The 12,850-nt window shown below is 47.6% G+C and overlaps 1 protein-coding gene across 1 annotated transcript in view; it reads left to right on the forward strand.

Moving 5' to 3' along the window:
* LOC141085002 (uncharacterized) overlaps positions 1-12,644 on the forward strand; it is a 31,139-nt gene extending 18,495 nt beyond the window's left edge. The window contains exon 4 of the mRNA XM_073569929.1: positions 12,371-12,644. Coding sequence (XP_073426030.1) covers positions 12,371-12,644 — 274 coding nt within the window. The remainder of the gene's footprint in view (positions 1-12,370) is intronic.
* Positions 12,645-12,850: the final 206 nt, after the last annotated feature.

Consider the following 12,850-nt stretch of genomic DNA (forward strand, 5'->3'; position numbering starts at 1 on the left):
ACCGAACTTGGATTTTTTTCTTAGTTTTTCCATGTAAAATGAATTACATCATTCAAAGCTACAACACATAGGTCCTCATACACCACGTAAAGAAAAAGTTAGGCTTCTTGCAAGAACAGTAGTAAAAAACAAACGCCAAAAAAAGAAAAAAAAACGGAAAATTGCCCGATCATCAAAAGCTGAACATATTTCTAGTTCGGGTGTAAATATAAGGTTTTTCCTGCCATATTTTTACGATTATTGCAGTTACTTACAAGGTGTTTCTTGATCCACCCATAAGTGCTATAAGACAAATAATCTCTTTGTTTATGGTGTTTGCTCTGGATGGCTTCCCAGTGAGCACTAAAATGCTCCCAATGTACAAGTCTTTGAGAAACTTGAGCATTTTTGCGGCGGCTCCACCTGCGGTCTGCAGAGGGACTGCAAATTGTGGAAATCGATGGGAACAGTGCTCAACTGACATGGGAACAGCATGGGGAAGACCCCTGGAAGCATTTCTGACTCCCCGGTCTCTGCTGTGAACAATGTTGCCAGTCTTACACCACTTTTACAGACCCACAATAAAACATACAAAAACGAAACCAAAATGGATTTTCCTGTGAAATATGTAAGGCCTGTTTCACACATACATATTTGATGTCAGTTGCAATCCGTGAAAATGGCGGAAAGCGGATCCGTCTCCACTCTCACATCGTGTGCCACCGGACCAATGTTTTGACGGATCCGGCGAAGGATGAAATTTAAAGGAACAGCTGCCTGGGGAAAAAAGGGGGGGGGGGGGTTGGGGGGAGAGAGAGAGACCCGGAACGGCATTCAGGGTTAAAAATGTTCCCAGAGAAAAGCTGCTGGACCTGCGCAGTTGAAAATAGCAGACGGTCAACAAAAAAAATGGCGGATTTTGACTGATGCCAAAAAACTGATGTGTGAAACAGGCCTTAAGGACAGGGTCGGCGTTAGCGGCAGGCAGCTGCCTAGGACCCCCGCTCCCCCAGGGGTCCCTCAGCTAGCGGCACATCACGCAGCCCCTATTGGGCCCGTGAGGCAGGGGGGGCCGCCAGCGCCAACTCCCTTGCCTCCGCCGCATTGAACTATACCGGCGTCAGACACCTGTACAGTTCAAAGCAATGATGGAGGAGAACACGTCAGATGATGCTCCCTCTTCTATCATTCCCCTCTGCCTCTGACACTGCGGGTGCGCGATGACATCATATCATTGCGCTCCTACTGTGTGCCAGGCAGACTGCAGCTGCTGAGACCGGAGTCGGGAGCAGCGAGGGGCACGAGGAGAGGTGAGGATAGTGCATTTTTTAATATAGCTGTGAGTACTAGACTGTGTCGCTATGGGGGGGATGGAGGAGGCTGTGTTATATACAATGGGGGGGAAGATGGAGGAGGCTGTGTTATATACAATGGGGGGAGGATGGAGGAGGCTGTGTTATATACAATGGGGGGAATGGAGGTGGCTGTTTTATACAATGGGGGGATGGAGGAGGCTTTGTTATATATACAATATAAACCAAAACCGCTCCTCCACAAATTGGGCTATGTTCACACTTAGTGTTTTTGATGCGTGTTTGAACTTTAGCATTGCTTTCAACCAAGACAAATGCATTCACTGGGAAATGTTATTTTAACATTTTACAACTTTATCTGGCCATGTGGTGTGTGACACATCATCAGACACATCCTGTTTAATTTATGAAGGAGGGATTTTGAAAGTCATAAAGCCTTTTATTATAGGGCCATCAGGCGGCCTTTACTATTCTTAAAGGGTCAGCAGTCGACCCTCACTATTCTTAGAGAGCCATCTGCCATCTTATACTGTTGTGTATGCAGTGAGTGGCAGGGCTGCCCAAAATTTGGATGCACCCCAATACCCCTTTGAAGAGACGTACAGGAGGGCCTCCTGAAAACATTGATCCCATTATTAGGAAGTGGGTCTCCCATACTGTTTGCCCATGCAGTGATTGCAAGGGCTGCCAAAAATTTGGAGGCGCTCCAATGCCCCTTTGAAGAGACTTAGAGGAGGGCCTAATGAAAAAAATGTTCCCATTATTAGGAAGTGGGTCTCCCATAGTATTTGCCCATGCAGTGAATGCAAGGGCTGCCAAAAATTTGGAGGCACTCCAATGCCCCTTGGAAGAGACGTGGAGGAGGGCGTCATAAAAAATGTTCTCATTAGAAAGGAGCGGGCATCATAAACACCCTTTAAAAAAGTTATGTGGGTGTTGCATCATGGACCACTGTCACCCTGGTGATATGGTGGTGGAGGATGAGGATGTGAAGAAGGGCAACATCAAATAGCCAAAATCAGGAAGCATATACCCATGTGTGGCTGTGCAGCGATGCATTGGAATAGACCTCCCAAAAAAGACACTGGATTTGAGTTTATGTTACGCTGATATCATTCGGTGATGTTGAGAAGTCTAGCCCAATCTAGCACTTGTTCATTTAGAGTCAGCCTGTCAGTATTTTCAGTTGACAGGAGGAAGCGCTTATCAGTTATAATTCCACCAGCAGCACTAAAAACCCGCTCTAACAAAACGCTAGCGGGAGGGCAGGCCAGGACCTCCAAGGTGTAGAGAGACAGTTCATGCCACATATCCAGCTGGGATACCCAATAGTTATAAGGCATAGAGTAATTACGGAGGATGTTGGTACGGTCAGCAAGGTACTCCTTCAGCATCTTCCCAAACTTTGCACTCCTTGTGAGAGTATCCTGCGCCTCAGGGCATGTGTGATGGGAGGGTCTGAGAAAACTCTCCCATAACTTTGACAGTGTTTCCCTGCTTCTGCTGAATTGGAGTTGTCTCTCTCACCTGTACTCCTTGGTTGTCCAGCGAACTGTGACCTCTGCAGACAGCATCTTCAAATGGGAATTTTAATAATTCCGCAACAAGGGCCTTCTGGTACTGCCCCATTTTAGTAGACCTGTCCGTCAGGGAAATAAGAGATAGAAAGTTCTCCTTGTAGTGTGGGTCTAGAAGTGTCACCAACCAGTAATGACTGTTACCCAAAAGTTTGAGAACACAAGGGTCACAGGAAAGGCAGTGTAACATAAACTCAGTCATCTGGGCCAGACTGCTAACAGGCAAGACTTCCGTGTCCTCACCAAGAGGATGACTAACCATGCTCTCCTCCTCCCTGTCCTAAGGCCATCCACACTGAACAGATGGTATTATAGTTGTGCAGGTAGTAGCCATCTATAGTGCATGAAACTAGCTCCTGTTCTTCCTCCTCCTCCTCCTCTTCCTCATTGTCACCCAATCCACGTTGGGATGAGATGACGCTGGGCTGTGTGTAATCATCCTGTATGGTTCCTTGCTCCATCTCATCGTGCTCCACCTGCAATGCATCCTATTTGATTGTGAGCAGAGAACATTTCAGAACACAGAGAAGTGGGATGGTGACTCTAATTATGGCGTCATTGCTGCTCACCATCTTGGTGGAGCACTCAAAGTTTTGGAGGATGATACATATGTCTGACATCCATGTCCACTCCTGAGGTCTTATGTATGAAGCCTGAACTGAATACCGATGGTCTTGTTGATGCTGGTAGTCAACAACTGCCCTCTTCTGCTCACAAATTCTTCCCAACATCTGCAGTGTAGAGTTCCAATGCATGGGGACATCACTCACCAGTCGGTGAGCCAGAAGCTGCAAATGCTGCAGAAACACGGCAAGGGCGGCGGAAGCTGGAGCTGTCTTTCTGAAATGGGCACAAAGGCTGCATTCATTGACAAGCAGATCTGGCAGCTCACCTTGCTTCAGAGCCTCTACCAGGTTCCGGACATTGTCACACACAGCCATGCCTGACTGTAGGTTCAGCGGTGTCAGTCTCAGATCTGTCTGCTCTTTCAGAGCTTTCCACAACTCTTCAGTATTGTGCAGTTTCTCACCTAAGCATATTAGCTTCAGCACAGCCTGTTGTCACTTGGCTGAGGCAGTGCTGCAGTGCTTCCAGCTTGTGACTGATGTGGTTATTTCAGAAATGGAGGCTGAAGAGGAGGAGGTGCAGGAGCTGTGAGGGCAACCCTGATTAACCTAAGGCCCACAATCCTCAGCGTCGGGAGGACGCAAAGGTTTCCTGCGTCCGGGCTTCCACTATGTTAACCCAGTGTGCTGTCAGCAAGATGTATTGTCCCTGCCCACAAGCACTTGTCCACATGTCCATGGTTAGGTGGACTTTCCCAGTAACTGCATTATTGAGGGCACAGCCAATGTTGTGGGACACGTGCTTGTGTAATGCGGGATCGGCACACCGGCAGGAAAACTGGCGGCTGGGGACAGAGTACCAATGGATGGCCGCCGCCATCAGGTTGTGGAAAGCTTCTGTATCCACGAGCCTAAGAGGCAACATTTCAAGCGCAAGTAGTCGCGAAATGTGGGAATTAAGGCTGGTTTCGCATTAGCGTTTTATCGCTCAGCGCATCGTGCGCTATCGGGCGCACACGCAATGTTCCCCTATCTTTAACATGGTGGTCGCAGGGTCTTGCGATTGTACGCGCTCATCAGCGTTTAGTGTGCGCTGCGCATTTTACAGGTGTGCGCCCAGACGCGCCGTACGCTACATGTTGCATTTTTTGTTCCGCCTACATCGTTAAAAAAATCTCGCGCGCACGGTGTGTTCCCAAAAATAGCATTAGTCTATGTGGTCGCTGACGTGCGCTTGGCTGCGCGCATGTCAGCGCCTTGTGCGCGCATGTGATTTGAGTAAACAATGTCTAGACACTTGTCTTAACCTCCCCCTAAACAAGCAACATTGTTTGGGAGGAGTGTGGATAAAAGAAGGTATCTTCAGGGTCAGACATTTACTCTACAGACAGCCTTGCAGAGACCAGACAAGCACCAACAAGAGCCTTCCAACTATGGATTCAAGCTTCAGGAGCCAAAATGTGAGTATTCTTCAACATAATTTAATGTCTGTGTGTCCTGTACAATTTTATAATGTACTAAATGTATTTTTTGTTTAAATTTCAGCATGTCTTCTTCTGGATCGCGTGAGGTGAGGATGTTGCTGCCTTTGGGTAAGTATAGCTGCCTCTAGAAATGTTTTAACTTTTTTTTTTCTTTACAGACATCGGACATGGGCAGTGAAGATGAAGTGCGGGAGTGGTTTGAGCGGGAGCAGTCTGAGCGGGAGGATTCTGAGCGGGAGCAGTGTAGTCAAGTCGTGGCGAGGAGACGCAATGTTAGTATATAATGTGTTTTTTTTTTTTTTTTGTTTTTTTTTTCTGTCTTTATTTTCATCTTTATCTAGCTTCTTCTGTTTCTTTTTGTATCTTTTTCATTCTCCAAAATTCCAAACATTATAATATTTTTTTTCCTAGGTTCCACAATGGGATGACGAAGAAGTAGTGTACATAGACAACGAGCACCTGATCCGCCTTGTTGAGGAGCGTATCCCATTGTGGGACAGCCGTGACCAGCAGTACAAAGACACAGTGGTGACCCGGCAGCTCTGGAATGAGGTGGCCGCAGCGATGATGGATGGCTGGGACAGCGCCTCTCCAAGTTCAAAAAGGGCGTTCAGTAAGTATAAAGATGCTCTGTGATACTGCATTGATTTTTGGTCCAGATGGTGCTAGTGTGTTTGTGTCAAGATATATTCTTGCATTAAACACACCAATGCCTTGTGGAAAACAGTGATTGATTTTTGTATTCAACTGCTGCATTGGTTTCTGGTCCTGATGGTGCTGGTGTCTTTTTTGCAAGATATATTCTTGCATTAAAAGGAATCTGTCACCTACCCTTTGGCGGGCGATGAAAACGAGGTCGGTCCGATGGGCGGTGTTCCCGATGTGTGCCGCCTCCCCATCCTTGCCCGCGGTCCGCAGGTTATTGCTGAATTGGAGTAGGTGTACGCCATTTTTTGCGCGTGCGCTAAGCATTCATAGCTAGCGCACGCACAGTATGCTTTGCCCAACTGCGGGAAAAGCCGGACTGCGCATGCGCCGGTTAACTAAGCCCCGGAACACAGCAAAATATTTCCAAAAAAACAAACCAATCTACATGATTTGTCTTTTCCACAGCAGTATCTACATTCTCTTGTAATATTGCACAGAGTGGATCCAGCAGGGTTCCCCAACTCCAGTCCTCAAGGGCCACCAACAGATCATGTTGTATGGAATCCTTTTTTTTTTTTTTTTGGCTCTTGCTATGGATTTCATTACAACATGCTCTGTTGGTGGGTCTTGAGGACTGAAGTTGGGGAACCCTGCTGGATCCACTCTGTGCAATATTACACAAATGTAGAGAGCTACCTACTCAGGAGTATTAGTGAATTCATGATGCACAAAACACAGCATCATAAATTCTCTGATATACCTGGATACTTGCTAATGGTTTTGGGAGTGTAAAAACAGAGAATGCGCTCAGTACAGGTATCAAAACAGTTTTGTTTTTTTTATTAACATACCAACAACAGGTATCAAAAAGGCTTTTTTTATTAACATACCAACAACAGGTATCAAAAAGGTTGTTTTTTTTATTAACATACCACCAAGAAAATTTTTTTACACCATTTGCTCTTGCCATTCCACCCATCCTACATCTGAGTTGAAGTAGGCCGCAAATTGGTCCCTCATTTGGCCAACTACAACGGACGAACTGAGAGGGTGCTGAGTGAATTCAGGCAATGGGTTTGAAGCAACATCATCAAGATCTAAGTTCGGGTGCTCTCGAAAAATTACAAAATTATGTAGAACAAGACAGGCCTTGACCACCTCATCCACTGTTTCCAGTTTCAGATTAATAGCTGTGCCAAGAATGCACCATCTAGAAACAAGTATACCAAATGCACACTCTACTGTTCTCCTGGCCCTGGTGAGCCTGTAATTAAAAATTCTTTTGTTGAGGACCAAGTCACGGCTGGAGTAGGGTTTGAGCAGGTTTTGGCACATTTGGAATGCTTCATCACCAACCATTACAAATGGCTGTGGCGAAGCTTCGGTGTTGGGAAGAGGCCATGGCATGGGGAAATTGAAGTTGTTGCCATACAACCTCCTGCCCATGTCTGAGTTCTTAAAAGCCTGGGAGTCATTCCCACGGCCAAATGCCCCAATGTCCACTGCAATAAACTGACATTCTGCATCCGCAATGGCCATCAGTACAGTAGAAAAGTACTTTTTGTAGTTGTAGTACTCGGAGCCTGTTCTTTTGGGCTTGATAATCCGGATTTGTTTCCCATCCACCGCTCCCAAACAATTAGGGAAATTGCAGACAGTCCAGAATGTTTCGGCAATTTCCAACCACTTTTCTGCAGTTGGCAGGGGCATGAATTCGGGACAAAGAACGTTCCACAAAGCCCGGCAAGTGTCCGCTACAATTCCAGACAACGTGGAGATTCCAATCCGGTACTGGAAGTGCAGTGACGAGAGTGTCTCTCCAGTAGCCAGGAATCTGTGACACAAAGAAAAAAACAAAAATTAATATTTGTGTATAGGGTTTTTTTTACACACGTTAAATTAAAAAACAAAAAAACAATTAGATATCTGCAGCCTTTGGTTCAATACATGCCATCAAAAAATTACCGCAGCCTTTATTTAACTACATGGCAGAACTATAATTCTGCCAGATTTGGAAGAGTACATGTCACAACCAAGAAAAATCACCAGGCATTGGTTTAGCAAAACTACGTACCTTAATGTGACCAGGAGCCATTCCTCAGGAGTAATCGCACGCTGTAGCTGTGTGTCCTGTATCCGGATGACTTCTTGGGTCATCCGGGTATAATCCGTAAATTTCTCCGGGTTTGCCTGGAGCTCGCTGTAGAGGGTGTGGTACACTCCACGGCTCTCCCGGAGTTCAATAATGGGATGTATCCACAAACGCTGCTGCTGCCGTCTTCGATGCCTCTCTCTCTCCCTCTGTTCATGGCAAGCAACTGCATAAGCCTGAGCCGTCCTCATGTCCAGATCCAAGTCAAAGTCAAAACTCTTCCAGCGCAGATCCATGTTTCTCAAGTCAAATGCAAGCAAATGTGAAGAATTCAGCTGTAAACAGGGGCTATATAAAGAATTTCCATAAGACACGCCCACTGGTGTCCCATTGGTGGAGTGTGTTGCAAGAATTTTTCAAGGATTTTTTCTCCTGTTTTATTGTGCATAAAAAATGCAAACGCATAAAAACGCTGCAATTTTTTGTCGTTATGCACACAATAATGCTACAAAAAAACGCAGCGTTTACAAGTGTTTGCATGCGCTTTTTACATGCGTTTCATGTGCGCTCGATACACTGCGCAAAAAGGCGCAAGTGTGAAACTAACCTTAGTAGTGTGGCCTGCGGGGCATTGGGTGCGTATTTGCACTTGTGTTCCAAGGACTGGGATATGGACGTGGACGTGCTTGCTGATGGTGGCAGTTGAGTGTGTGTAACTGCAATGACAGGTGTAGGGCAGGAGGCATTGGCTGGCACGCACAACAGTGGTAGAAGCAGTGGTGTCACCCGCAGATACTGTTCTTGGACCCTGGGGTTCGGCCCAGAAAGTCGGGTGCTTTGCTGCCATGTGTCTGATCATGTTGGTGTTGATCAGTCCAGTAGTTTTGCTACCCCTGCTGATGCTGGCCTGGCAGGTGGTGCAAATGGTCTTTTGTGGGTTATCGCTAGAGTCTTTAAAAAACAACCAGACTCGGGAAGACCTAACAGTTGGACTGGCAACTTCCGTCGTGTTGGTGTTACGGGAAGCGGTTGATCGCCTTCTGTCTGCGGCCACCACACTGCTTCTTCCTGCCTGTTGGGGTACTATGCCTCCCTCCCCCTGTGTGCTGCTGTCCTCACTCTGCATGTCCTCCTGCCAGCTTGGGTCAGTTACTATATCATCCACCAACTCGTCTTCCACTTCCGCACCCTGGTCCTCCTCCTGACTTTCTGGCAATTGTCTCATCATCGTCCACCTCTTGTGACACTTTCCCACCGTCGCCTTCGTGTGACCATGGCTGCTCAAATATTTGGGCATCGCTACATGCGATCTCCTCTTACCCCGCTTCAAGTGGACCGGGTCGAGAGACCCGAATCTATAAATGGATAAGTGAACAGCTCTTCGGAGTGTCCAAGTTTGGGATCAGTTGTCTCCAGGCACTCGGCATGGTGGGAGGAAGGAGGATTAGGGTGAGGAATATGCAGTCCTGACTCAAGGCTACTGAGACTTGACCATGTGGAAGACAGGGTGGTGGTGCTGGCAAAGTGATTGGAAGCATTATCTGCTATCTAACCAACAACCTTTTGACAATGCTCTGGGTTCAATAGTGGTGTGTTGCGGACACCTAGTAATTGGGACAGGAAGGTTGGGTGAGAAAATGTGGGTGTTTGATGTGGCACAATTTCAGCTTGCCTACAGCCTTGGCCTCTGCATGCACCATCACGTTCAGTTCCCTGTCCCTTGCCATGCGCCTTGCCCATTTTAAATGGAGTGCAATATTTTCCACGTTCACTACAAATGGCTGAATTTGGAGCAAGCTAATATGTGATCTATGTGATGGAAAAGCACAATTTTGAATAGCTGATCTGTAGGTAACTATTTTAAACAGCAAACTGGTGTCAATAACTTTGCTAACACACTGCAACAAAATTTAAATGGAGGCCAGAAATGGCTGAATTTTGAGCGCACTTATATGTGATCCATGTGATGGACAAACCAGTTTTAAATAAATGGACTTTTAGCGCTGTAATATGGAAATGATCTGGCTGTATTCTGCAGTGCCAACAAGAAAATGGAGCAGAAAAACGGTGCTCTCTGGATTGCTTTTTTAAGCAAATAATCAGGATTAAGATCCCAAAAAAATTATTCCTGGTCCCTGATACCTGAGGCTATGTCTAGAAATATCTGTAAAAGCAGCAGCAGACAGAACTGGAATGGACCCTCTTGCTATATACACCTCAGTCTGCCACATACACTGCCTGCCTGCCTAGCACTGATATCTATGCAGCTGGATTAGTCCTCAGAAGGACTGTTAGTTGAGATGGATATGTGTATAATATATTGTGGAATACCTACACTAACTAAGAAACAAGCAAATCTCTCCCTAGCTCAGCAGCACCTCTCCCTACACTAAATGATTGCATAGTATACTGTGACGAGCATGGCAGCGCCAGGTCTGATATAAACTTGATGATGCTGTGCAGCCAGCCAATCACTGTAATGCCACAACCAACATGGTTGCGGCATTACAGTGTGTGACAGACAATCCCTGCATGTTCATTGGCTCTCTAAAGAGTGCCAAACATGCAGTGCAGGGACCCAAGCTCTTGCCGAGCAACCCTGGAAATACTTGGTAGGCTCCAAGCATCTCGAGCAGTGAGATGCTCGGGTGAGTACCGAGTAGTGGCAAGCATGCTCGCTCATCACTACCTTCCAGCTGTAAGGTTTGGGCTTCCGCTTTGGTTGCGGCAGTTGTCTTCTCGCATTTATTTATTTTTTACACTTGATAATCTTACCTGGGACATAGCTCTATTAATTCCATATAGTTCTATGATATTGTCTATTTTATTGACTCTCGAGTTCCAGTGTTAATAATCTTTTAAGAAACCTTTACTTTTGCCACCTTGTGGCAGATTTTTGAAACTACCATTGCAAATGTTTTTCTTTTTTTTTTCTGTTATTTTTGAGTGTAAGGATATTTTTTTTGTATTGACAACAGACTATTGCCCAAAAAATTTGTTTTTTTAATGCTTTTTTATATGTTGCTAATTCATTTTGATCTCAATTGGGGAAACACTGCAATAAAAACATTGAAAGAATAAATTTAAAAAAAGCTCAACAATCTCATTCATTTCATAATAAAAAAAGGAAAGAAGAAAGTCGGATCGCACTCACCGTTCTCATATAGCAATTACTTTATTTCTTAAAATGAGGCATAGGCATCAACCACAGGAGCAATGTATAAAAGACGGACAACAGCCATTTCGCGCACGATGCGTTTCAACAGGTCCTATGCTCAGACTGCGGGAGACATCTATTTAAACCACATGTGTAGGTAAAAACTCCACCCCTTCACCTGAGCGTGTCTTATAACCCTTCTATCCCAGAAAAATAAAACAAAAAATAATAAGTAAAAAATATTAACAAATATCCATGCACTGCAAACACCGCATCATAATTAAAACCATATGATTATAACTGCTTAAAGGAAAACAGACATGTCTATCTTTTCATTTAGACCTAACAGACCTGTGGCTTTTGTACGAATGGTGGGCACTGTACTGCATAAGGAAAGTGCCCCTGACTGGGGTGCCTTTCCTCCCCTCCCCTTCCCTTAGGGTTAGTAGAGCTGGCCCACCCACGTCGTTGTTTGGGGCGGGTATTTAATATTATAGGGCCAATGGGGATCAGGAAGGGGTTAGCACAGCCCCTTCCTGTAGTTATATAGCACCAGATCCGAGGCCGCCCTCCCTCTTTCCTCATGGCAGCTGACCTTGGATGTGCTTGTCGAGCACTGTCCGGCAGTATTATGGCAGACCCTCTTATGGAGGCCCTGCGCTTAAAGGTAATGCAGGAGGGAGAGTCCTGGCTACATAGCTTCCTAGCGGGGATTGACGCTCACCTGGCGTCCCCACGGGCTGCAGCTTCTCTGGAGGTGCCCGGTCCTGGGCGGCTTCATCGCGGTCAGGTCTGGCCACTGCCGCGGTGTTACAGGAACAGCCAGCAGCGGTGGGAGGCAGGCAGGCGGTCCGTGCGATGATCCCGCCCTCCATTACGGTTGCGCGATGCCTCGCCGGCGTTGGCCGGGGTTTCCCGGTGGCGCGCGGCTAGGCAGAAGTCGCCGCCCCCAGACTTCCGGTCCAGAGACGCCGAGCGTGCAGCGGTGCCGGCACGTGGGAGAAGGGGGCGCCGATTCAGCGCTACACTGTCGCAAGGGGGCGGGGAGTCTGAGGGTCCCGGACAAGCGCCTAGCATAGCGGTGGTGATTGGGAGAGATCTGGGCCAGGCGGCAGGGGGGATTAACCCGAGTGGGATAACGGGTGCTATTATGGGTGGGAGGCATAGTGCAACCTCCTCTGTGTCAGCAGAGGAACAGGGTACTGAGCAGCCCAGGGTGGAGGAACAGAGGACTGCCACACTGCCACACTGCCACAGGACTGCCAGAGGACTGCCACACTGTGGCAGTGTGTCACAGGCTCCTGTTGCGGGGGTGGTCCAGGCATCCTCTCCCCCTGCAGAGTTGGTTATGCCGGGCACTATAGTGCCTGCTCAGGCATCGCAGACTGGTGGTGTCCAGTGGGTTGGTTGTCTGAGCCAGGCCCCCGCTTCTGCTGTAGCTGGTGGTAACAGGGAGGCTTCAGTTGCTGCTGCAGTGGCTGATTACCCCACGAGGAGGAGGCGAGGCAGGCATAGACGCCGGGGATCCTCCTCTTCCTCTTATCATCCCCACAGTCGCGCCGGCACGGGCGCCACGCATCGCAGCGACGCCATAAGAGATCGAGGTACTCAGGCCGCAGGGGTTCCTCTCGTGGTCGTCACCGTCCCTGGTCCTCGAGACGTGGCTCTCCATCTTCGGTGTCAGAGGTGTCCAGCGCGTCTGAGTCCCGAGAAGGTCCGTGGTCCTCCTTCCGAGCGCCGGGTGTCGAGGGCTCGATCAAGGACTTACAGCCTGGTCAAGGCAAGCGCAACTCCCGAGGCTACAAGTCGCGGATCATCATTCCGGTGAGTCATCCGGGAGCCGGAGTTCCTCCATCTATGGGAGTCCCTCCTCCAACGGTGAATCCGGGTGAGTGTTCCCTGTTGGGTTCTCCAAATGTGGATAATGCAGCTATGTTATCTGCTTTGCGAGCGTTGATCGGGCAATTGTCCCCCAAAGCTAGTACGGCAAAGGAGTGTCACAAGGTGGATGCCCCGTTGGCGGGGGTGTATAAG

The sequence above is a fragment of the Dendrobates tinctorius genome, unplaced genomic scaffold, assembly GCF_039654945.1.
Source record: "Dendrobates tinctorius isolate UK_male_01 unplaced genomic scaffold, ASM3965494v1 ptg000028l, whole genome shotgun sequence".
NCBI lineage: Eukaryota > Metazoa > Chordata > Amphibia > Anura > Dendrobatidae > Dendrobates > Dendrobates tinctorius.